Source organism: Marmota flaviventris, chromosome 1 (genome assembly GCF_047511675.1).
Source record: "Marmota flaviventris isolate mMarFla1 chromosome 1, mMarFla1.hap1, whole genome shotgun sequence".
Lineage (NCBI taxonomy): Eukaryota > Metazoa > Chordata > Mammalia > Rodentia > Sciuridae > Marmota > Marmota flaviventris.
This window is the reverse complement of record NC_092498.1, coordinates 167,838,426-167,865,066: the sequence shown is the minus strand read 5'-3', so window position 1 is coordinate 167,865,066 and position 26,641 is coordinate 167,838,426. Positions and strand designations below refer to the sequence as shown.

Here is a 26,641-nt window from a genome sequence, read left to right as displayed (position 1 = left end):
TGAATGAAGTGCAGATGGATCTTTGAAGAAATGACAAATGAAAAAAAATGATAACCGACCAATCACTAAAACTATATGTATTTTGCTTGTAGTTATTTTCTAAAATGCATCAAAATGGAGATTAATTTTTGTCTTCCTGTTGGGACAATTACTTTGTCTCCTCTTGCTTCCCACTTTTGGTTAAGTAAGGAATGAAGCTCTCACTTAAAAATGTAATAGTTATTTTGTTATATAATTAAGCTCAAGAGTTAGAGATATTTTATTATTTTTTTAAGATAGAATCTAAATTCAGAATGAGCACAGAATTGTCATGGCTTTTGTTGAGTTGTTCAGGATATAAAATCGTTAGAATTTCAGACTTTTCTAATAGAACAAAGAAAGACATTTAGTGCCTATGTCTCTTTGCAGTTCTAAAAGAAACTATAAACAAATTGATGGGACCTTTGCTTATTTAACTACAACACTGTTGATATTTTTTTTCTGTTTTAATTTTTAGGAGATTTTAAAATTCTTTATGTAAACATGGGTAAATATCACAGCCATGTACTTTTCTTTGTTTCCCCAGCCAATTAAATTCATAGTCTTAATGACATTTTACTACTATAATCCTTTGCAGAAAGTTTTTTGGCTGTGAAGATCATTGAAATATTGAGTTTAGTCATTCAAAAAAAAAGTCCTGCTAAAAAACAAAGCCAGAGTCCATAGTGGAGATAATATCTTGGATACACTATACATTTTATAATGCAAATTCTTTATAATTTTATCAGAAAAATTAATTACTCTACCTTTTATTTGTTTGAGTATAACTGTGATACTGTTTGTAAGCACTAGGAATGTACTAAACTTGTAGATAAAAATACTGAAAATATTGTTACTCAAAATCCTCATTTTAATAATGGCATTGCTTTGGGGTCTCTAGAGACTGATGATTTTAATGCATTTATCTTTTAGCTAATAACAGTAAATTTATAAAGCACATGAATAATAATGGTAATGATAACTAAAGTTTGTTTTTATAATAGGCATATCTGCTTGTAACAAACCCAATTAAATGTGCTAGATGGTTTACATATTTTATCCCATATAGTACTCCATAAGAGTGCACATAGGTTGATTGACCCTTATCCAAAATTCTTGGGACCAGAAGTGTTTTAGAATTTAGATTTCAGATTTTGAAATACTTACATATACATAATGAGATATCTTGATGATGGGACCTGTCAAAAAATGAGGTTCATTTGTTTCATAAACTGTACATTATCCACATAGCCAAAGAGTAATTTTATGTAATATTTTTTAAAATTTTGTGCATGAAGCAAAGTTTTGTGGCATGGAATTTTCCACCTCCTGGTGTCATGCTAGTGCTCAAAATGGTTTCATATTTTAGAGCATTTTGGATTTTAGGTTTTCTGATTAAATTTGCTCAGCTTTTACAGATGAAGCAACTGAGATACATAGAGTTAATTAACTTTCCCCAAATCATATAGATGGTAGTAGCACACATCCAGGATTTGAACCCAGATCTATAGAATCCCATTCAATGATTGCATGTTTGGTAAATTTTTAAAATCGATCATTTTTCAAGACTATTCATTTAGAAATAGTTATTGTCTTTCCACCAATAGATTGTAGTCATATTCTGATGACCCAGAACCACTGGAAAAGGAAAGTTGTCTTGTGTTTCCTTCAGATGGTCATTTTTCCCTTCATAGATTTGTGTTTTCCCAATCGAAATGTCTTTTAAGTCATTTGCACTGATGTTTTTACTTTGGCTTAATCAAGGGAAGCAGGCCTACCGTGTAGTATGTCCAGACCACCTTTGTTTGAGATGAATCCCTGTTTGGATTTTCAAGGCCACAGCTGTTTGGGTAGGAATACCAACAGTAACATCAGCCAATCATGGGATTTTGTAGTTTACTTACATGCCTTCCTGTGAGTTATCTCATGTGACTGTAGTGGTATATAATATCAGTTTTATTTCACAGACCCCTCAGCTAAGATACATAAAGTTAAATGACTTTTCCAAGACGAGCATCTCTTATGTTCCTGCTTTCTGTTTTCCATGCTGATAGCTTATTAGTACTAGTAGGAAAAGGAGGGTGAAGGTTCAGATTTTTCTCCCTTTCTCATTGGTACTGAGACAGCCCATTCAGGAACACCATGCGATATGCTGTGTCCACCAAGTCCTGAAATGCTGCTGTTGGTCACTTGGGGAGTTCTGGTACTGTATGTTGTGAGTCTCTCTTTTCTGTGGATTTAGTTAGCAACATTTAGATTTGGTTTCAGTCCTTCGGCATCCCAAGTATTGGAGCAATAAACATCCAAGCTGCAATTGTAGAGTTGCTTTGGGCTATTCTCACTGATGGTAGTATTGTAACTGAGGTGTGATCCTCTTATTGGACCTCAGCCAAGTCCTTGCTGGGTTCAAAGTAAATGTGTTGTGTTTTTTTTTCTGTGTCAAGCAAAGGATATAACAACTCAAAACAGTAGACATTATCTATCTTGACTGGGGGCACCTATAAATTTATGGACTACCTGGGTTCAGATTTGCACTTTGTGCCTTAGTAGACATGTTAACTTGGGCAAATTAATTCACTGCCTTTGCTTCTTTGTCTGTCACATGGAGACATTATAATGCCCACTTCACTAGACTATTTTGCAAATTGAATGAGTTACATGGAAAGAACTCAAGATACTGTTTTCTGTTTACACCGAAAACATGATGGTGTGTGTTCACAATGTATTTTCTAACGTGGGATCTATGACATGTCCTCTGAGTGTTTTGCAGTCTTGGCAAGACTGATCAATTATTTAGAAATGTTTTTAATAAAGAGCTGGTAAACCAGGTAAACCAGGTCAATGGAGTGTGGGGAGTTCTTATTGGTAGTGATCACCAATTTCCATGGTGTAAATACTCTTACCATGGCCAAAGTATATGCTATTAGAAGGAATCAAAGGAGATGCCCATAATTGACTCTTACTACCTCAGAGCAACCAGCTCCAGCATACTGCAGAAAAAGATCAACCCTGTGGGCTGTAAGAACCCTAGAGTAGTTGCTAATTTGGATGGCCCATAACTCAGAGCTGTCACCTTTGGTTTTAGTGTAACCCTGTTATTTCAAGTAGATATCTGGTGATGAGGACCCCAGACCATAGCCAACTCACCTACATTGGGTCAGTTGACTTTTATTCCAGAAAGGTCAAACATTGTTCTTTTTCCATGAAGCTTGGAGAGTGTAGCAGAGTTTGATAGGGAAGTCTTGCCAGGAAAGATTTGGGATTTCCTGTTATTGGAGATTCTGGAGTGACTTTCTCACTGGCTTTCCTAAAGCTCACTTCTTAGCTTTTTTCTTTTCCTTGATCTATCCAAGTATCCCTATAATACTTTCTAATTTTTTTTAATTAGCCAGAATCAGGTTGGTTTTTTTTTTTTCTTTAGTCCAAAGAACCCTAACCAAAATATGTGTTGAGTGGCACCACACTGCTAGAGCTGTCTGGGAATTCTTCAACATGGCCTTCTGTTCCTCACACCAGTGCCTTCCTTCAGAGATGGTCATGAGGAAGCCCAACCCATTGTTGGATGGCTCTGACTCAGCTGCACTTCCTCCTTTAATTGAGTGTTGTCAGCCTTACCTACCTATGACTGCCATCCTTGAGTCCTAGTTCACATCTAAGGGAGCAAGCCTCCCTGGGATTCATTCTAGCAGGTAGGCAAAGGAATAACCACCCATAGCTCCAATTTTTTTCTCTGACCCTGATTATTTGCACGTTCCTAAGTTCATCATTGTACCCATTGCATTAAAAATCCAACTGAAAGGAACAATAGAAGCCTTAGCAATTAGGAAAATGCCAAGCACGTTTCAGAAGGAAAGACAAGCCCCTATCTAGTCAGCATAGAGGAGGACCAAATATGTTTTTCAAACACACCTGAATTATAACAGTATTCAGCAATCAAATGAGTGCTTTCTAGATATTGGATATCATGGACCAATAATATGAAAAAATATTTTTGAAAACAGCGTGTGATATTAAATTAAATCCGACTGTTAAAATGTTAACTACTTTTAACATAACTTAAGAAAAGAGCATTTTAATATGAAAAAATAGAAAGGACATTACTAAATTTCAAAATAGAAGATTGTCCTTTCCCAAAAAAGATAATTGGCAATCTCACTCCCACCGTATGTGACTGTATCCTATGTATGTATGCCTGTGTGTGTGAAAAACATCTGTGTAAGCTAATCTCAGTCTTTGAGCCGACACTTAGAAATCACCTATTTTGATCACACTTTTTCTTCAGCTGTACTCCAACATCCCTTAAAGTATTGCACTGGAAGTCGGTGTAAATAATCAAGAGAGAAACAATTTTAAATAATCCAGTCCTCTCAGCTTTTGCTCATACACTTACCCATGTGGAAGCCCCTCTTTTCCTTCCTGAGTCCCTTCAATCCTGCCTTTCTTCACACCCAGCTGTCACCCTTGCCCTCCATGAACCCTGCCCTTATCCTCCCAGACCAAAGAGACTCTTCTTCCTTATTGCAACCAAGAATTTTAAGAAATGGCCAAGAATTTAGGCTTTGGATTCAAATTGCATTGCTATCCTTAAAAGCATGGGACCCTGGGCAAGCTACTACAATTTTGCAGCTTACTCAGTTTTACAGTGATGACCTTAATTTTCTCTTCAAAGGCCATTTTCAGAGGACTGAATAAAACAATGTGTTTTATTTTTCCCTGGCATATTTATAAAGCTCACAATAATAATTATTAGCAGTTGTTTATCCTCTACCTTAATAATGGAGTCACTAATCAGTCATTATTTATTTTTTTTTATGATTTATTTTCATGTGCTTTTGCTTCTTTACCAGAATAGTTTGCAAGTCTTGTCCATTGCTGATTCATCATAGTGTCTAGCACAGTACTCTGTTCATAGTCAGTTGTGTCTGGATAAGAGGAGACATTAAGTCCCTCGTTGACAATATTGAGCCCCTACTTTTTTAAGATAATACCTATATGTTTGCAGTTATCCTTCAGGGTGCTTTTTTAATTGAACCTCTCTTCCACTGGACTTTGAAGAGACCCCTTAATGTTCTGCATCCTCTTTCTTCTTTGCCTTCTGCCTTTTGTCCTGTGACACTTGAAGTTCAAATCTAAATGGGGGTCCTTGGTTTCTGTTCAGTGGAGCTAGGCAGCCTCAAGGCTGCTAGGAAGATAGATGGTCTGGTTTTAAAGCAATCAGTCAACAGATCAGTATCTCAGAGAGTGGTAATCAGTGTCAGATTGGAGTCTGGTCACCAGGATGTTTTCTCATTAAGTGGTTTTCTAGGTCTAGGGGCCTCTATGATGGGTTCTATCACCTTTCTTGGCTTCTAGTTCCCTCCTTCTCCCTCCAATTCCTATATTAGTCACCCTGCACACTGAGTTAATTGCCACTAGTGGTCAATCTTGGGTGCAAGTGGAATAATAGTTGGACATTGTGGGAAGGGAATTGCCTCAGTCTTTTTAAGTCTTTAAGGGCATAAAGGGATAAAGAATTAAAATTATCTGTAGGCATATGTTATAAATAGGTAAACCAACAAAGAAAGCCATAAAGCTGCTTTGATTTGGGGAAAAACCCCTCTTAGATTGAAGCTTATAAAATTGTCACTGTTCAATTACTTCTGACCCACAAAACAAGTGAGTATCATATGACTCACCCCACCATCTATGAATATGAGGCTTCAGTTTTCTATTTTCTTGTTTGTTTATTTATTTATTTGCAGTACTGGGGATTGAACCCAGGGGTGTTTTATGACTGAACTCCTTCCCCAGTCCTTTATTTATACTTTTTATTTTGAGACAGGGTCTCCCTAAATTGCTGAAGGTCTTCCTATATTGCCAAGGCTGGCCTTGAATTTGTAATCCTCCTGCCTCAGCCTCCCAAGTTGCTGGGATTACATACATGTGCCACATCACCTATTTGTTTTTGAGACTGAATTGTGCTGCACATTCATGATGAAAAGATAGGTAATAGGATGCTTTGTGGTTGATTATCCCAGCACTTGGCACACATAGATGGAACCCTGTGGTTGCTTATGCCCAGCTTTTATATTGTAAACAAGATTCATGGACACCTGCTCTACGTGATTTTCCATATGATCTGGCATTTGCTTCTGATAGTGATAGAAAGGTATTTCTTCACGTTCTGTCGTATTACCACACCATCAGTTTGTCTCATTACTATATGGATTGTCTGGGATCTGCTGTGTAATAAGTTCTACAGAAGCATGGACAGTGTCCATCTTGTTTATACATTCATCCCCAGTACCTGGTACACAGTGGGAAATCAGTAAACATGGGGAATGAGTTGAAAGAATAGAAGAACTGGGCTCTGATTATCTGCCTGTTTTAGTCTTGCTTATATGGCCAGTAAACACCCACTCCAGAGGAGCATGTTCAGTTCAGTTGTTTCAGGTTGGACTTCATAATTTCATGTCAAAATTGTTCCTGCTTCCAGTGATTGCTCCTCCCAGAGTGGAAATTTCACTTCCATGAGCCACAAGGCCACCCATACTGTAAATCTGAGACTGCTTTCTATACCATTGTGTCTTGGGCTGGTTCCCTCACGATTCTTTCCAGATGTGGAGTGCTTTCAGGTAGTTTACCAGACTCTCTCATTCTGCATCCGCTGTCTGGTTTCACATTCCCTCACCCTCTGAGAAGGAAGGATGGTTGTGTCCTACATATTGTATTCATGAATCCAGAAATTTCAGATAACTAATAGATAGGATTTCTCATTGCTTCTGGGTTCACTAGCTGGGTTCTGCAGCTCTTTGTCATGGAGATCTTTTGGAATCATTGCTCAGCTACAGTGTGTGGATACATGGTTTTGTACTTTAAGTTGGGTTCTGAAGTTAATTTATGGTCATTAAATATGTTCTTACACCTCCTTTTAGGTAAAGGCTATGATACACTGGTAGAAACTCACCAGGAAAATGGCCATGTGCATTTGCCTTTTCTTCCATAAAGCAAAGATGGGTAGTGAGTGTGCATTACTTGGGTTTGGTGTTTTTGTGGGAGTGGTTTTGCAGTTTCTTTAGTTCTATCAGAACTGTGATGAATTTGGTCTCACTACTTCTTCTTACAATGTTGAAGTGTGTATTTCTAATCTTGGTCATTTGGTCTTTTAAGTCATTTCCAAAAAAGTATTTCCCTGCAGTTTTCAGGTATACAATCCTTGTTGGATTTATAGCCTGCTTTCTTCTGGGTGTTCTCTTAGCCAATTCATGGCAAGGACAGAAAGGCTGAGACTTTTATTCATTTGAAACAAACTGCATATCCATTAAATGACCTCCTTTTTTAAAAAAATAAAAGGATACAGTAATCAGTACCTAAAGCATGCCTGTCACCTCTTTCCTGACTGGTCAGCAGGCCCAATCCTAAATTAATAAATTGATGATTTTGATGCATGATCATTTGAATCTATACTTTTCATCAAAGAGTAAAAACTATCACCAGAAGGAGTAGAATGTAAAATGGCCTAGGTCCCTTTGCATGGTGAATCTCAACTGTGTTTAATTTTTTTTTCCATATATAAAAACTCACTTTGGGTACCTTTTAAAAATACAGATTATCTACTTGGGGGATGGGGGAAGAAAAATGGCAGTATTTATTGCAGTGGCCACGAGGTGGCAGACCTAAAATCCAGACTTCTCAAAGTAGCTGAGACACTTAGCATGAGGAATTACATCTTTGAGAATGCTTTAAAGGCGTTAGCTTCCCAGAGGAAAACTTTTTCAGGTTATCCTAAATTAATGTCGAAATTCTTTGGCAGGCTCCGCAAGAGAAAACACCCTTGAGTGGATGGGCATCTGTTCCATCCTCCTCCCTTGCGGCCATCTCGCCTTCCTGCTCCTCCCAAAAACCTGCTCTTTGCCTGGCCACTACCATCGCCCACATCACACACACAACAGACACAACCACTGCTGTTTCCTTCCTCTATGCAGAAGCTCAACTGCCCTTTTTCCTCCTTATAAATAGAAACTCCCTCAACGGAACTGCCTCTGGAAAACTCAATTTTGTCTATTTCAATCTGCAAAAGTCTATTCCATAGAACCTTAATTTGATTTTCTTTAAGTATTGCACTAACAACATTCTAAAATATGTCCATTTTTGCACATATCCCTCTCACATCATGACAATCTGCTTTGTTCTTCATTACAATTTAGCATATGGAAATAGTCTGTTCCATGTAAATATAAACAAGGGGATGACTTATTTAATACAAAATATTTTGATTAAGAAGGGAAATATCTAGTTCAGGATACAGGAGAGCAATTTGCTGCTTGGTGTAAAAATTGACTAATCAACCCTAGTAACTTTAAATATGTAGTAGAAAAAAATTAAAATATATTATCATTAGGGAAACATACATACACATATGTATACACACAAATATGCTATACTTACCAATAAGAAAAAAAAAATTGATCTGATGCCCTGGGTACTATAACTTGAAATTAGTAACCTATTCTCTGACAACTGCTCATTTCCAACCAAAAAGTTCATGCCATAGAACAAGCCTCCTGACAGTAACTGATCACCCATGGACAATAAGTTTAGTTTAGATGGACACTGGGCAAAGTTCTACCCCGCAGTGAAGGCTAGATGTATTTGGTTTTCTCATTATCAGTCACTGATAGCCCCCCAGGGACTCTGGTTGGGTGCATTTCACATAGACAGCCACCTTGACAAAGTCAAATGGTCAACAGAGAAACAACCTCATCACTGAATGGGATCAGCAAGACCAAGCATCATCATCTAACAGTGCACCCTAACACAGGGTCTCATAGTGGGTCCTGAAAGCCAGTTTTACTTACCCTCTCTGCTTCCAATTTTATTTTGTAAAGGATTTTTTAATGAAAGAATTTTTTTTGAAGTTGTTTGACATTGGTTGGATTGTGCACTTGACCTTGACTTCTAAAGGGTTACCTTTCAGAATGTTTCCATTTCTCAATTGCACACACAGTGCAAAATCACATCCTGTCACATTCTGTGTGGCCTTTTGGGTGAACTGGTATTGAATAGTTATTGACTAAACCAGGCCTGGCTGTCTGGGATGCAACTCTTCTATGGTCAACAGACCCTTTTCCACACTTAAAATTGGTTTTCTCCTTTCAGTTTGTTTGTGAAACAGATGTCAGCTCATGAAAGTCAAATGTGCAGCTTAACAGAAACCAATTTTAGAGGTTTCTTTGAAAGTTTTTCTTGAAAGTAAGAGACTCATTAGCATGTTTAGATATATTTAACAGAAAGAGGAGCCCAGTATGAAATAATGCAAAACTTTCAAGTCTTTACATTTGGTGGCGTCCATGTTATGTAATAATAGGTAATTGCTAACATATATTGTGTGATCATGTCAGACACTGAACAAATTCTTTACATGCCTTGTCACATTTAATTCTGACAGGGTCTGAGAGAGAGTTATTATTATTATTATTAGTTCATTTATTAGAAAACCTAAGTTTCAGAGATGGTAACTTGCCTCAGAATCACAGAAGCAAAAAGTATTACTGAGATTCAAACCCAAGAGCTAAGCATCAGTACCTTCTCTGAAAGACATGAGTGGTATTTTACTTGTATGGGAAAGTTAAAAAAAAATCATAAGCTATTACTGAAAAGAAGTCTCCTTCCCTCCCTGCTTTCTTTCCTCCTTTCTTTTAGATGCAGTGCACAACAATCAGTCATCGCTCACACATGTCCATCCTCCATTACCTTTTCATCAATTCTTCAAAGGGATATGAGTTGAGAGGGTGGCCTAGGATGGGGCCAGTAGCTCTTCCTGGCGTACCTCCTCCTCTGGCTGTGGACCTTTTCCATATGTGGGGAAATTAGTTGGCTGCACACTTACCCTTTGTAGCTGGCTACTAGGTGGTACTGGCAGTTGCCATCTCTCAGTGTCCCAGAGCACATGGAGCTGGCCCTCGAGAGCCATATTTCTGGTCTAGTAGCACTTAGGGAAGCCCACAAATGGATTAGCTACCTCTCTGGGTCATACACAAAGCTAAGATTTGGATAGAAGCTGATGTGTAGAGCAAAGAACTTCCCCAAGTCTCTGTGGCCCCCATTTTAGGAAATTCCAAGCATATGCCATTAGGTTTCAAAGGCAGAATTCTTGGTAATTGAAGTAAACTATTTTTTGAGGTCAGTTTTAGATGGGCGACAGAGAGCAAACCGCATTCAGGAGTCTGGACTGCCAAAGCCTGGCCTTTATGAATCTAGTCTGTTCTTCGTCCTTGCTGAAACTTGTGATTGTTCAAACATCTCTCACCCTGTGAGCCACACCTCACACTAGCTGCTTTGCTTTCTGCGTGGGCCCTTCTACTTATACCATATATCCTTGTGCCGATAGGGTTGATATTAATGGATATCAAAGACTTTTACTTTCTCAAGATGCTATTTGAAAATACACCTTTAAAATCAAGGCAAATAAACATCTATCTCCAGGGTAATCACAGCTAAGCTCCCCCCCCAGCCCTGATCTCAGGGGAGAGAGAGGCTGTTTTGAACAAGATCTTTCGTCACCGTCTGTCTTAAGTCACCTCCTACTGAACTTAAGGTTGAAGATTCAGGGTCATGAGGGAAAGAAAACAGTAATTAACTGGAAAAAGTTGATTGAGCGGAATTTTTTTTCCCCACAGTCTGATTGGAACATGACTGCCTGGGGCTGAGCACCATACATAATGTAGGTTCACCCTCATATGTCATTATCCAAACATTTCTTAACGGAAGGCATTTTTTTTTCAAGCATCTGCTTTTGTAATTGAATGTGTTTCTAAAGATGGGTCAACTAACTAAAACAAGAACCAAACAAGAAAAGTGTGTGTGTGTGTATGTATATATATATATATTTTTTTCATGCTTCTGCCCTAATCCAATATCTAACAGACCTTAATTGGCTCATTTCATTCCCAACTCCTAAAATTAATTTTAGATCCCCTCTCTGAGCTCGAATCACCATTAATAGTAAGACTGCAACAGGGAGTGAAACAGAAATGTTTACAAAGCTCCCTTTTAAATTGACGGTGATAAGTGCCACGGCAATGTATAACCATCAGTGGATCCTGGAGCTTTCTTTGTGGGGGTTAGCCACAGACGACACACAAAAGGAGGCATTCATCTTGGCAGAAGATGCCCTTCAGTCCTCTTTTGTTGTAGTCCCTAGAGGAATTTTTTTTCAGGGTGACTTAAACCATTTTTTTGGTATCTTATTAGCTGTGTCTTGACTACCTCCTACAAACTGAATGACAGCTTAGGGTTATTAAATGTGTTCTTACACATATTTTTATCCATTGTTAACCCTGACTAAATGTATGAGAGGGCACAGAATTCCCCCCTCTTTTCCTCCATTGTTGCCCATATTTGTTAAAGAAATTATTCCCCTTGACGTTTGTTTAGGCTGCACTTTGATAAAATGCTGTCTATGATCCACTTTCTTAGCTTGGCATTCAGCAGACTACTATAGATTTATTTCTCTTTGCATTTTCTTATCTTCCTTCCTAGCATATTTGGGCTTCCTTTTCATATTTTAAGCTATATTTTTGGGCATAGACAGATCACCTTAGTAATTGTACACTGAAGTACAGCAATGTTCTAAGGATAATTTTTCAAGCCTTCAATATATACTTAGCCTCACTAACTGTCAAAGGATGCATTTACATGTATTTCTCATGTTGTCTAAGAATAAGCAAATAGATAAATTAAGTGTTGAATGTGATTTCAGACTTAGTAGAAATTTTTTCAGCTTGATGGAACAGTAACAATTTTTGAAACAAGGTAAATTTGACCTTGAATCTAAAAGGTAATTTATTGGAGAAAATAATAAGAATTTTTCTTTGTTTTTCCAATTCATATCCAAGTGTCTTGTTACTGGTATAATCTATATACTTTAACCTTTTTAAAAATGGTATATGAACTGCAAATATTTCACTTTTCCCAATTTTAAATGGCTGACCCAAATTCCCCACAATGGAAGAAAAAAAGAGGGATATTTCACCTAAGTTTTCTAATCTATTCTAGTGTTTGTCATTTTCTGAAAAACAGGCCTTTATGTGTTCTTATTAAAGTATATATCACTAGATGCTCTGTGTCAATGTATCAGTAAATTGGCTCATGGGAATTGTCAAAGTGTAGAATCTGATGTATGGTCCATAAAATGGAGTTAATCATTATAAAATTATGTTCAGTATTGCCCACTCTCAAAAAATATTGGCCTTTAAATCAGGGATGATAAAAATTTTTCATTTCACAGAATTAGCTCACAGTGATTTAAATTATTAACTATAGTGCTTCAGCTTTGTAGAGAGTTTTTGACTCATTTTTAAAGGTTTGTTGCATAAAAACAAATCCAATGGCTCTGTCAGCCTACGGCTAAGGGGTAACTTAACCTGTCACCCCTGTACAAATAGATGACAGCCAGGTTAACTTAATATAGTCAGCCACCTTTCTGTTTTATCCAAAAGTGTGAAATATTCACTTTTCTCTAGTTCTATCCGTTATCTTCTGCAAATTATTGTTTGTTTCAAATAGGATCAAGTTATTGAATGTTGATCTTAGTCAAGGCCTTATTAAGGAGAAATCATTAGTCATGGCTAAAAGGAAAATGAGGGATTCAAAATACATATGATTCCCCATTACAATAATTTTATTTAGAGTTATATTGTTGTATAATTCCAATATTTATAAAATAGATTTGTTAACTAAAAGTTAAAAAAACAAAACAAAAAATGTTGTATAGAAAAAGTTTATAAAAAATAAAATAGATTATTTTATATGAATGTTAATGTTAATAAGAGGCTGTATATGTATTATCATTATTATTATTTTTGGTACTTGAGATTGAACCCAAGGTTGCTTTTCCACTGAGTTACATCCCAGTCCTTTTTATTTTTTTGAGACAGAGTCTTCTTGGTTGTCTAGGTTGGCCTTGAACTTGCCATCCTTCTGCCTCTGCCTCCCAAGTCTCTGGGATTATAGGCATGTGCCACTGTGCCTAGATAAATGTACTCCATAAAAATTATTTTAAGTGTATTTTGAGGTTTAGTAATTAAGAATAATTTGATTCAGAGCTATATTTGGTGATATATTTATAAAGAATTAGAAATTGATTTGTGTTTTTACTAATAGTAAAGTGGGAATTAAAAATTAATTTATTAGGATTTTTGATGGTATTTTAAGAGGAAAAATAAGTTTAAGAGCCTAGATTACAGGATCATAGGGAGCAGGTAGTTTGGAATGATCATTCTTTGGGTTTATGATAACATTTAGTAGTTATTAAAGCTGCATAATTTTGACTTAGAAGAGGAAAGTAAGTTAAAGGGGCTAAAAGAAGACATGAGGAACCTAGTTAGGAGATTACTGCAGTTTTCCAAGTGGAAGTTTAAGTACATTATACCAGAAATTGTGTGCTTGTGCATATAAGTGTGTTGGTACCTATTTTAGCTTAACAAATGGGAAGGAGAGACAGAACATAAATAACCTGGTGAAAAATTGAGCAAATTTTACATTTGCTAAGCTTTTAAAGCATATACCTGCAGTTTATTTGGCAACTGAAAAACCTTCACTTCTAATTTTTAAATGTTTACTCTTAGGATATTTTGTGGCAGCAATAATGCAGAAAAGTATAAACAGAAGAGAAGTAAAGATAACTTCATCCATTCTACCTTCCTGAAATGATGACTATTATCTTCTCAGTGTATTTTCTTCCAGTTTTACTTCTCCCTATGAATATAGCTTTATGTTAAAGTGATCTTGCTGAATATATTCTTGCATGTTAAGAACTGTGAAGGGCCCGAAACCTTCCTATTAGCATCCTAACAGTTGAGTCTGCCTTCGTTTCACAGATGCCAGCAAATGGCAAGAGACTTCTGGGGCATAGATAGAAGAGTTTATTGTTTATAGCACAAGGAATAGTTTAGCATATTTGTATCGGTTCCTCTTGCTCCAGAGACTCACAGAAGCAAAAGGGATGCCTCAAATGAACATACACACCCAGTTGGTTGCACTACAGGAGAGCAACCCTGAGCTTCAGGAATTTGAATACATTATAATTGGCAGTAACATGCTTGCCCTTTGTTCCAGAAGAAGACACTATTATGCAGGGCAGTAAACATGTCTACTCCTAGATCCAAAGGAAGATATCTCTGCCTTTCAAGGCCTGTCCCTATACAAATATCCTAGGAAGACTGTCAGAAAAGAAGATAATGTCTTTGCTTGTAGAATGTGCAGAAATGAAAGATTCATGGATAACAGCTTCTCAGCAAACTTAAATGTTTTCAAATGCCATTAAGATTTTTAAAATCACCACTTAAGATGGCTGCATATAGCTGTAAAGAATCAATCATTGGCATGTGACACAATTTACCACTATTTCCCAATTTTCCTAATATTGGACTTTTAGGTGGTTTCCATTTAAAAAGCTTCACTTACACATGTCACTGGGGCAAAGGAGGTAAAATATTACAGTTACCTTGTGTGTTGTAGCTAAGTGTGGAGCAGATAGCAAATGGGCTGCCCCTGATTTAAAGTCCGTACAGCCTCTTGAGCTTGGCCTTCTATATAAATATGCATGGCTATGAGCGGAAAGCATGTCTATTGTCTCAAGATGTTATCCAGAAGGAGACAGGCCCTGTAAAGCTGGATATTAATGCTGCTGCTGGTAGTCCAGGCTGCCCTGGTTTTCTTCTGGAAAGTAGAGATATTTCCTGACATGTTCTGCTGCTCACCCGTCTGCCTGAGCCTGAGACAGAAGCTCATACTGCCTGGCATTAGTGGGGCCCAGAAAAGTCCATGTAAATCCCTTCAGTGTGAAAGGGAAAAATCTAAGATCCAATTAATGACCATCTTGTCCAAACATCTGGAGGGAGCCTGGTCTGGTGATGGGGATTAAAGAAAGGCAAAACAGGATAATGACCAGGTTTTAGTCCTGAGACTTGTATGCATAGGAAGTACCCAATGTGGAGCTTCCCTGGAGCTGTGGGATCCTCTGTAGAATCTAGAATACTTCATCCGAGACAAGTGGTGAGACCAAAGGAGGACTAAATGAAACACACCCTAGAGAGTCATTTCCTAGTCAAAAATTATCCGTGATGACCCAAGGTTGAAATTTGTGACAAATTTGAGCACAAAACTTAGGTAACTTTAGACTTCTGAGTAGGCAATGATCATAGATAAAACAGGAGGAAAAGCATTCAAATTCTTTAAAATTAAGAGGGAGGACAGTGATGCGTTAAAAAGTTTTGTGGGGGGCGGAAGTAAAACGTGAACTTTATTCCTCAAAGCAACATCTTTAAGCACCTCCTATATTCTCAGGCATCTTCTAGATGCTGGAAAATTGGTGACACACAAGATAGATGAGGTCCCAATTTCATAGAACAACAAGTCTAGAAAGCAAATAAATAACACATATCGAAGATCCTGGGGTCTAGGGTTGTGGCTCAGTGGTAGAGCCCTTGCCTAGCATGCGTGAGGTACTGGGTTCGATCCTCAGCACCACATAAAAATAAATAAATAAATAAAGACATAAAAAAAATAAACGGAGTTATGTGACAAACCCCTAACTTGAACACAAGGTGGAAGTGGGGGAGGCAGTGTTGGAATGAGCAGCCAAAGAGAGATTTTTCTGGGGATATAAATCTGGGCTGACACCTGGAAGATGAGGAGTTGGGTGACAAAGGAAAAGCCTATGAGATGAGAACAGGGGTACATTCACTAAATGAATTGAAAACCCAAAGGGGACTGGAGTAAATATCTCCATCTACCTTCAAAAGAAACTCTTGCATGAAAAAAGTAATAGTAATACACAGAGTCTTACTTGGCAAATAGATGGATGGATAGATGGATGGAGGTATCTTAGAAATGAATGCTCAGATTGATCCCCTTTTTTATTTCTAATTTGTTTCTGTTCCTATGAAGCCATGGAAAAATGTCTCTATCAAAAGACACAGTGCAGGGCCTGGGGTTGTGGGCTCAGTGGTAGAGCGCTTGCCTCGCATGTGTAAGGCACTGTGTTGGTTTCTAAGCACCGCATATAAATAAATGAATAACATAAAGGTCCATCCATGCCTAAAAAAGAAAAATTTTTAAAAAGACACAGTGCACAGGTCTCAGGGATTCTGACCCAAACTACTTGGTCCATCGTGAGCGTTAAAGGCACAGCTTATTTTAAGCAGTATTTGTAATTCCTTCCCATGGAGATCATAGTTGGTTACTCATTTCAAGTAGAAATGACAATTGTTTAGGGTTTTTTTATCTACTATATAAAAAATGATCACAATAATCTTTATTTTACCAGACAGGAAGCACTACTTGCAGCAATCAGTGAAAAAGATGCAAATATTGCCTTGCTGGAATTGTCTGCCTCCAAAAAGAAAAAGACGCAAGAGGAAGTCATGGCTCTCAAGAGGGAGAAAGACCGATTAGTGCATCAGTTAAAGCAGCAGGTGGGGCGTCCTGCACCAAAGGTGTGTTTTTCTGGGTTTGGGGTCTTGGGTGCTTCTTCTGGGTTTAGCCACTCTTCATTTCTCATGTCCATCCTGCAGCCTCAAGCAGCTAAAACCAGGTAGGAACAAAATGGCCCGAATTGTTGCTGGAACATCATTTTATGGCTTTTCTGTTTTATGTGCATGTGGCTGGGCTTGTGTGGTTTGCAACCAGTGCTGTTTTTCTTTCTTTTATATTAGCATCATCTCCCCAGGAATAGTTCTCTGCTCTCTTCCTTCCAGTGGACTTCAACTTCTAGTAAAATTCTAAAAACTCCTAATTAAATTCTGGGTACCTTTTTCCTGGTAGACCTGTTACCTTCTGTCTTACTCACTTCCTGGTCCTTATAAATAACTCCCCTCATCCAGTTCTTTGGGTTCCTTTCTCTCTATATTTCCAACTTTGGTTCTTCAACTAGTTCCCCAGGACTTTTCAGTCAAAGAACATCTTTCAACCCTTAATACTGCTAGACTAGGCTTAGAGACCTCTGAGACATTATTGGTCTAATGTTTTTTACTCACCTATTTTTTGCCCAGTAATCCTGTTTCCTCATCTCTAGACCACTGTACTTGTTTTGAGAGGTGGGGAAGGAGAGGCATAGACCTAATTTGTGCAGAAAGTTCTTTGCTTTTCTGAGGGTTTTCTGGAAGTGACTTAAATGGGAACAGTTATACCTGAAGCATGTTGGAAAATCATCCCTAAAACAATTTACAGATGTTATTCCTCCACCATATAGAACTTGGGAACTTTTGTAAAGCAATACTTAAAGATGTTCACTCAGATTACAACTTCATCATGAAATCCACTCAGCTCAATTGTCTATGGCCTCATAATGTGGCTGCCACATCTTAGCTAGGGCCACATGTGACTCTGGTGCTTTCTCAATGGCAAGTGGTTACCATGTAGTATGTCCACATCAATTTCCACCCCTGGGACTGGCTCCCTGCCTGCTAGGGTAATCTTTGCTGATATGCTAAGCATAGTGTGTAGGGTAAGTGGAAGGGAAGCCTGAAGGAATAAGCCCCCTTTCCTTATAACGGGGCAAACCTTTTCCTCCTCGGGAAGGAAAAGGCATCCTTTGGCCCTGAACCAGAGTCCATTTCTCATGGGACTGCCTTGCGAAAAGACAGAGACTGCCGCCATGCCTGAGCACCCTTTCCTTGTAGAGGGAGGGTCTCAGTTGCTGCCAGACATTGGGGTCATTCCACAGAGCGGCATGCCTCGCTATCGCTGGCCCCCGGGGAAGGGGACTGCTTCCATCTGACCTCTTTGTTTGGAGCTGTGCATCTTTTATACTGGATTTTCCACCCACTTGGCCATAGAAAGTCAAGATGAGCCTCTTTCTTTGCTTTCCGTTAAGTCCTTCCCTGTGCACCCTGTGTCCTCCCCTCCTGCACCTAACCATTGTAGCTTTCTCCCACAGGTTTATAGACCTAAGAAACATCCCCTGAGCTCGAATATACCATGCCCTTGTGATGCTGGCTACAGCCCAGATATTACGGCCAAGTACCACGGGTCCAGCTACGATGCATACGTGAGCCAAAGGTCTCAGGTCAGTCAGCTGCTTAGGAGATAATTGCCCCACCATGGGGGTTGGGGTGCATAAAAGCTACACCCTATCTTGACCTTCGCCTCTTCTGATGATTTCTAGTACTTCTTGGTCCTAAAGTCTGAGACCATAGGTGATTGCATCAGATCAGGATTTGCAATGTAGTTATTATTTATTTCATTTTATTTGTACTTACCAAAGGTTCCAAACTTGGTGACCACCCTATAGGGTGAATTCTGAAATAACCTGAGAGTACTACAAAGCCAAAACAGCTAGTGACATTGCTACCAGTCAAAGTGAATTATTTTTTGCTTTTACCTTTTAGATACTTTTCTCCCCATATCCCCATCTACTTTTCTCAATAAAGATTTTTTTTTTCCTGAAGCTGCTTCTTTTTCTTTCTCAGCATCCTGAAAATTCACTCCTAGATTCCAGTAAGTTTTGAGTGTAGCCCTTCGGTTTGCTCCTGGGAAACTGCACAAAGCCTTCATTCTTTGTGTCAGCCTGGGTTTTGGGTATCAAGGGGCACATTTGGGAAATCCCAGCCGTGCAGAGTGAGGCTCCTGCCTGGTCAGAGGCAGGGTCTGAAAGGTTGTTGTGGAGAAAGGGCAGCAGAGGAGGAGGGTGGGCCCCTTGGTGTTGTGGTTTAGGTTTGAAATCCTTCCCGACGTCCTGTCCAGCAAAGAGCAAGATAAATCCCATAAATTTAAGTATCTTTGTTACAAATGATAATGATTCTAAGAATAACAGCTGATTTTCTTATAAAAGCAGCTCCCTTTGAGCGTTTTTACTGTGTGCTTGACCCTGGGCCCAGGGCCCCTCAGGATGTTGTCCCCTAGCCATCACTGCAGCCTCTTCTGAGGGGGGCATCCCTGAGGCTCAGAGTGTGGAATTTACCAGCCCAAAGACACAGTTTGTGATAGGGCTCCAGCTTCCCATAGTCTGACTCCACACACACCCAGAAGGCTTAGGAAGGAATTCAGAGCGACAGGCCCAAAGATATTCCCCAAAATTATGAGGTTCTTTTATCCCCTTAAGTTTGACATAGATGCCCCAAATCCTAGTTAAGGTGCCAAAGACTCCAAACATTCACGAGTGGATTCTACCTGGAGTGCTTAAGCCCAGGTTATTTGACCACATCAAGAGTAATTCCTCCTATCTGTCAGCTCTCACCATACACCAGCCATGGGTCTAAGGGCTTTGAATATATCAACTCATCAGCTGCCAACAGAACTGAGGGATTGGTGCTGTCATAGAGAAGAAGCCAGAGATCAAAGAGGTTGAGCTCCCTGTTTAGGCCTCATGGTTGGACATACCATGATGCTTAAGGGAACCCTTTGCCAAACAATCTTAAATGGGTTTCACAAATGCCATCTAAAATCAAACTGCTTGGGTGAAATTTTGTTTCTAACACTTGTTAGCTGGGTAATCTTGGGGACCTCCTCGAACCTCAATTTATTCATCTATACATGGGCTAATAACCTGATTTAAAGCATTGTTTTGAAGTGCAATGCTGACAAGAGTACTTTGCACATTAATGGGCACATAGTAGTAGGTGCTTTGTATGTGTGAAATGCTATTTCTTTTTTTTTTTTTCCAAAAATATTTTTTTAGCTGTCAATGGACCTTTATTTTATTTATTTATATGTGGTGCTGAGAATCTAACCCAGGGCTTCACACGTGCTAGGCAAGTGCTCTACCACTGAGCCACAATCCCAGCCTGTGAACTGCTATTTCTATTTCTATCAATTACTATTAATTAATATCACACCAGTCTTCGGAGGTAGTTTAATTTTTATTTCATTATACACAGCTGGGAGTTACAACTCATTGAAAACATACTATGGACTATGACAGAGCAGACAGATGTCAGCACCTAAGCCTTCCTAGTCCTCCTCCCCTAAAGCTAAAGTAGTTGGGAAATGGTGAGCAGATACATCAGGAATCCTAGATCCCAGCTCCCAGCTTGCACTGAGGAGGTGCATAGGGCTTAAACCTGCTTGGTTTGCATATGTAGCCCCATGGTGAGACATCAGTCATCTTCACCTGCATGGCCAACTTGGACTAGCAGAACCCTGTTGGGGGCCAGATCAATGGAAAAGGCAGACAATGGATCTGCCCTGCCTGATTTTGCACAAATGGTGAGGTTGACTGGTTCCTGAGGGATGTCCACACTTGTTAGGCTGCCTTTTTTTTTCTGAGTGTACATGTTTGCAGAATCATATTGGTCATACAGTCACATATATACATTTTGAGCTCAGCTTATCTTATGTAGAAAGTCTCATCACTGTCCATACCATCCCTGATGACTGAACATGAGTAGTTCATTCAACAACCACCAGTTGTTGCACTTTTATAGGCACATAGTGGGTACTCAAAAAACATTCATTATGTGAATATATGATTACAACATGACAGGTACTATGCCAAGTACTTTATGTATATGTAAGTTTATAAACATTATCTCACTTTTTGCTGATAATCCACCAACCTTCCATGTGCCAGGCTGTCTGCCAGCTGCTAGGGATTCATCTTTGACAGTTTTATTTGCCACAATGAGAAAAAAAAATCATCCTCATTTTTTAATTAATCAAACCAAGGCTCTAAGAGACCATATGATTAACTACCATCATCTCACTCATTCCTGCAGTACAGAGTTGGGTCCCAGGGATGTGGGAATACTAAGGTCTTGCCCTTGACTAAACTGAAGACTGCATCCCTAATGCAGTCTGTGAGTCATGTATTCATCCCTATACTTCACAAATGTCATCAGAAAAGCCTAGTTCTGATGCTGCAGCTCATGACTGCCAGCCTGCTCAGGGGTGTGGGGAGAGAGGGATTGGTAGCTTGGTAAGACCAAATGCAGCATTTGAATTCAACTCTACAATTATTTATGGAGTGACTACTCTGTGTTATAGTGCCAGGCATTTTTGGAATACATCAGTGACCAAAAAAAGGAAAAACCCTTTCCATGAGCTTGCTTTTTAGTGGGTGAAGAAAGACAATGAACAATGAGTGTGATAAATAACTAAATTATGGGATAGGGAAAAAGAAAAATGTAGATCAATATAAGAGAGAACAGGAATAATGATATGATTGAGGGACTGCTGATCATTTAAAATATGGTGGACAGGAAGAGCTTCATGTGGAAGGAATCATTGGGGCAAAACCTTGAAGGAGGTGAGGGAATGAGTCATGTAGACATCTGGGGGAAGGATGTTCTAACAAAGAGAACAGGCTTTGTAAAGGATCTAAGGCAGCAGCATCTTAGTGTATTTGTGGAACGGCACAGAGGTCAATATGGCTGGGTGGGTGACAAGAGGATGAGTTGTCAGAGCAGTAATAGGTGGACTGGGCTGTGTAGGCCTCTCTAATATTGGATCTGCCAAGAGTGGTATGTTCTAAGGCACAAATTTTCTGCAGTTAGAAAGCATAATACATGAGCCTCACAGCCTCCGTACAGAGAGGACTCCCTCTGGGCAGTTCTGGACTGCCTGCGTAAGGCCACCCTGCTCAGCCCACTCCCTGTATCCCCAAGCTTGATACTTGATTTGCAGTTTGAAGAAGCATTGCCACTTCTTTGGTGCCACAGACCGCTTCTGCCAGAATCTGCTGTCATACCTAATGAGATTTTCAGGCAGTGTAAAAGCAAAGCTCTTTGATAAGACATTCTCCCTAACTTCCTGACAGTCTCAGCCACATGCCACAGGAGTCCTTATGTGCACCCTCCTTGGTGTAAGGCGGTATGGAGGCTGATTGCTGTGGCTATCTCATCCCATTGGCCCATGTACCCTGCTGGCTCTGCCTAGGCGAAGCATAACTGTCCTCCAGGCCAGGCCCACCTTCCAGACTTCAGTGAACAGAAACATGATCTTCTCCAAAGAGGAGTCTCAGGTTACACTCATCGCACTCCAGCTCTCTCTGTTTAAAAGACTTCCTTGGCTCTTCTGGGTGTTAGGAGAAGGAAACTCAAGCCAGTGCACTCTCCACCTTACACATACCATTCCTTCTGCCTGGAACACTTTCCCCTCTTTTCTTCACCTAGTTAATGCCTACTCTTCAATTCAACTTTGCTCCAACATCATTTCTTCAGGGAGGATTTCTGGGACTAGAAAAAGACCCAGAAAAATTGGATCAAATCCTCCAACTTGGCCCTTCATAGCATATGTATATCTATTTTATAGCACTTATAATCAATGAAATGCTGTTTTTGTTTTTGTGATGATTTGAATAATAACTATCGGCCATGCTTGTATATGAACTGCATGAGAACTGAGAACATGGCTTCTTTTTGTTCACCTAATTTCCAGGCCTAGCACTTAGCAAATATTAGTTGAATATATGAATGAGAGGGAATCATCAGGGCATCTTTGTAAGAGATAGCAGTTCAGTCATGACCTTGTTCCCTTTAAGACAAGACTTAGCCTCATAATTCTCACCCTAATATTCTAGGCACCCAACCCCAATCCATAGGAGCTGGTAGAAGAGTGAAGTCTGTTTGCCAATTAATGACCCTACACTGACACCCTGCCCTCTCTCTCTCATCACATTGGAGGTCACTTGACTGGGGTATTTTCTCAGTCTGGACTTGTTAAGATGGTAGCTAACTTGAACCTTTTCTCTAAGTCTTTTTATCTTATTCTACTTCAAATACTCTCCAATTTCTTGGATTCTTCTTGAATAAAATGTCACTCAATTCTCAGGTATGGCAGAGAATTCTCATTATGAAGGGAACCCCTCCAATCCATCCCTGGAAACTTCTGAGCATCTCATAAATCAGTTTGCCTGGAAATACCTTAACTCCTGTTAAACATCTGTTGAGGAAGCCAGAGGTGATATGAGATGAGTTCAGAAATTCCAACTATGCCTAACGATGCAAGAATCTTTGTGACGCTTTTCACATGTTGACATTTGGGTGGTTTCTAGGCTGAGCATGATATAAAGGTAAGGGAGTAAAACAGATTAACCTTCTTGTTTCACTGAGAGATGAAAGATTGAACATAGTTTGGTATAGTAGGCATCTAAGTCAATCTAACTTTTGTTTTCTTCCCATTTTCATTTCTTTATAAGCACACACCTTTGACATTGTACTCCACCTCTTAAAAAAAAATCTGGCTTCCAGATTTGTGCAGTTTTGGGAGAGTGTCTCAGTTGGAAATGAGTTCAGTTTTATTTTGTTTTTCTCTAGGGGGACTAGTTCTAGAAATTATTGTTAAAAATTATTTTCCTTCTTTTTTTGGTGTTTTGGATACCACCCCCCAACGGTCCCTCTATGCTTAAAGAAAGGACTGACATCAAAATAATTAATTCTGAAGTCATTGGATTTGCCTGCTGCTAAAGGGTTTTTGAAGAAAGCTTAAAACTAAATCTTACCCCTTAAGCCTTATTCCCAAATGCTTCCCTGTTGCTGAAGTAGTGATATACACATCCTTGATAAAAATGCCTTTTTAAAATGAGGGCCAGACACTATTGTTTAGTTAAAATTAGAAGCAGCTTATTTCTTAGAACCGGTTAGAATACTTCTGAGATCGGAGATACATGGTACTTGATTTCCTTTCCTCTTTTCTACCAGTTACGGGCATTGCTTTGGGCCACCAGGAAACATGAAAGTCAGTTAGATTTTAAGACCAAGAGATAAGTTCACTGGTTCCCTGTGTTTCTCCCAAGAGTTTGCAAGGGGGGGGGGGGAGTCCTATCTCTAGGCAAACATCGTGATGACTGTGCCAGCTTAACATGGCATAATCTGCTTGGGTAGAGCCTCCTTGGCCTCTGTTGTCGAAGTCCTAACTGTCTTAAAGGACTAGCCAAACAGATGTGGCTAAGGATGGGAGAAAGCAGAGGCTGCCCTGGAATGTGCTCAGAAGAGACACTTGTAAGGATGGGATCCTAGTCAAAATCAGATATCCCATCCTTTTGGGAACACAAGAAGCACTGAGTGTGGTAGTTAGCCATGCAGTTCTTGTCCCTCTCTGTGAGGCCAGATGGCTGCACTTCCCACTCACACTTCCCTTGCATTGTATGCTGATAACTCTTAATTACCCTTTGTGGTTCAGGAGGTGAGCACAATTAACCAGCAGTGGAGGAGCCCCATGCAGTAGGGTTCCCATAGCCCTGTGTTGTGTTTGGATGCATTCCAGAAAAGCTTGATTTGATCCCAGCATTGTAATGCATCGCAGACTTGCTTCAGATCAAATTGCTGAGATGCAAATGCATTGGTCTTTACAGCAGACTCACTATGGGTTAAGCTGTTCCTGTGCCCCTGGTAGAGTCTAACCACATCTCTATTTATCTTTGACTGCACTGCAAAGTGTCTTTGCAGTGTGCTCTGGAGAACCCCCTTTTTAAAAAGAAATGCTTAGATCCTTTCTCAGCAGTCTGAGGGCAGGTTGTTCTGATGGAGGTAAAATCTGAGCTCCGTGATGTTACTGAAAACAGTTTCCTCTTAATGTGCAAGTAATTGGACGGGATGCTGGCCTGCTCTTTTAGCCTGGAAACATTCCTGCCCCGGGTCCTCTGTTGCCTCAACCCCAATACTCAGGGAGTCCATTTGTTTGCCAGTTGCACAAAGATCTTGGAGGGCAAAGTATTTTCTCTGTGATTCCATATGTTTCTCAAATTCCTCTCTTCCCAGAGCATCAAGCTGACTCTGATGGACCACTTTCTGGGTTTCATTTAAAGGTCTTGCTTTGTTGGAAGCCATGTTTTAAATACTACTTTAGCTCCTTTCCCTCAACATGCATGGAACACCTGGTATGATGGATACTCTTTAGCTGTAGGAGATGTTGACTTTGTCCTCGAGCCTCAGGGTCTTATGGTCTATACCAACAGTGAGATAGATATTAGTTCATGAAAAGGACAACAGGACAAATTGCCATTTTTTTTTGATGTAGTATTTCCCAAGTTCAAAAAATTATTTTCTTTGCCCCAGGAGTCAAAGAATATGTCTTGAAGAAATAGAAATTCCTATGAATTTATGATTGGCAAATTGATCACCTGTCTTTTGTGACAAATGCCTCTCCAACTGTAAGTTGTCAAGGATCTTAGAATAAGCATGTCTAGTTATAGGGGGGAACACCCCACAAAACCCTCACTCTTTGATTTTAAAGTGTAGCTTTTTAAAGTATAACTTTTTTAGGTAGAAAAAAACTTAAAAAGACAAACTTTACCATTGTGTTCCCCTGCTTTTGGAAATAAATAATAGAGGAGATGGGTCTGGATTTTTCAAAGCAAATCACCAACTTTGCTTCAGTAATTTTAAGTACCCCAACAGCATCCAGCAGTTGGCAGAGCACATCAGAATAATAGGCTTAGCCCAAGGTGACCAAAACAGAGAATAGCATGCCAATGCCAAGAAGATCTCTCACGTGCTGACTCTCTCTTTTTTTTTATTCAAATTTCACATCTGTGCTCTATTTTTAAACATTTATTCTTTAAGTGATAACGCATGTTTTACCAAGCCTCTTATTGGATTAGACATGTTTGAAATCCCCTTGACTTTAACCTGTTCCTTACCACAGCCAAGAACACTCGCATCCATCACCAAAGAAGAGAGTGTATTTTCATACTTTGGGGAAAGTTCTTGAGATGTTGGCCACCAGGAAGCCCCTGTGCTTTGGGAAGGAGAAATCTACCTTTTGCACTATGTGGACTTGGGGGGATCTTGGAGTGACATTACTTCAAGAAGGCTTCCGTGTGGGTGCACTGTGTAGAGAGCTCTTGCTCTTCTGAGCAGTTTTTCTACTCACATTTTAGACAGATGAACTAACAATTATTTTAGCTCTTATTGTATACCTAGTATTGGGCAAGGGCTTTAAAATACATTATCTCATTTAACTCTGACAACAATCCTGAAAACTAGGTGTTAATAATCCTGTTTCAGAGATGAGGAATCTTAGGTCCCATCAAGGCCACAGCCAGTGAGGAGTGGAACCAGAGCCCAAGGAGATCTCACATCAAAGCTCTTCAGAGCTGTCCCCAGCAAATGATGACAAAAAAAAAGAAGGCTTTATTCTGTGACCCTGAGCACCCACCTGGTCTAGGCCCTAGTGGACTCCTGCCCTGTCCTGAGGCCACAGCATGCAGGCTGGGGAGGCCCCTTATTTCTTGCGGTATCACTGCCACTGGAGAGAAGGGACTGAGACTCTATCAAAGTGTCAACCTCTTCTAAGAAAAGTGGCCATTTGTTGTCTGTGGCTTGAGAGTTTCATTCTCAAGATATTTGCTTGAAAGTGTTTTTTTCCTCTCATTTTCCATTTTCTTTTCTATCATCTAATATATAAAAACAGGTTTCTCCTGGTCCCTTTCTCTCTCTCTCTCTATCCCGCTCTCCCTCCCTCCCTCCCTTCCTCTCATCGTATAATTAAAAGTCTTTTCAGGCTGTCTTCACCTTATCATTTCAAATGAGTTGAAAAAAGACCCGACTTCCTGCCCTTGTGTCCTCCTGATGCTGAACTTCAGAAGGAAAGAAAAGCCCCTTTTCACTCGACTTCATCCACCCCTTGAATAACTGTATTCAAGTTGTGCAGATTTTTTCATTGATCAGCAATGTTGTGTAAACCAAGTTTTCCTTTCCTGGCT

At 39.5% G+C, this 26,641-nt stretch overlaps 1 protein-coding gene across 1 annotated transcript in view; it reads left to right on the top strand.

Moving 5' to 3' along the window:
• Erc2 (ELKS/RAB6-interacting/CAST family member 2) overlaps positions 1–26,641 on the top strand; it is a 678,261-nt gene that overhangs the window by 629,405 nt on the left and 22,215 nt on the right. The window contains exon 16 of the mRNA XM_071614554.1: positions 16,328–16,475. Within this exon, the coding sequence (XP_071470655.1) occupies positions 16,328–16,475 (148 nt within the window). The remainder of the gene's footprint in view (positions 1–16,327; positions 16,476–26,641) is intronic.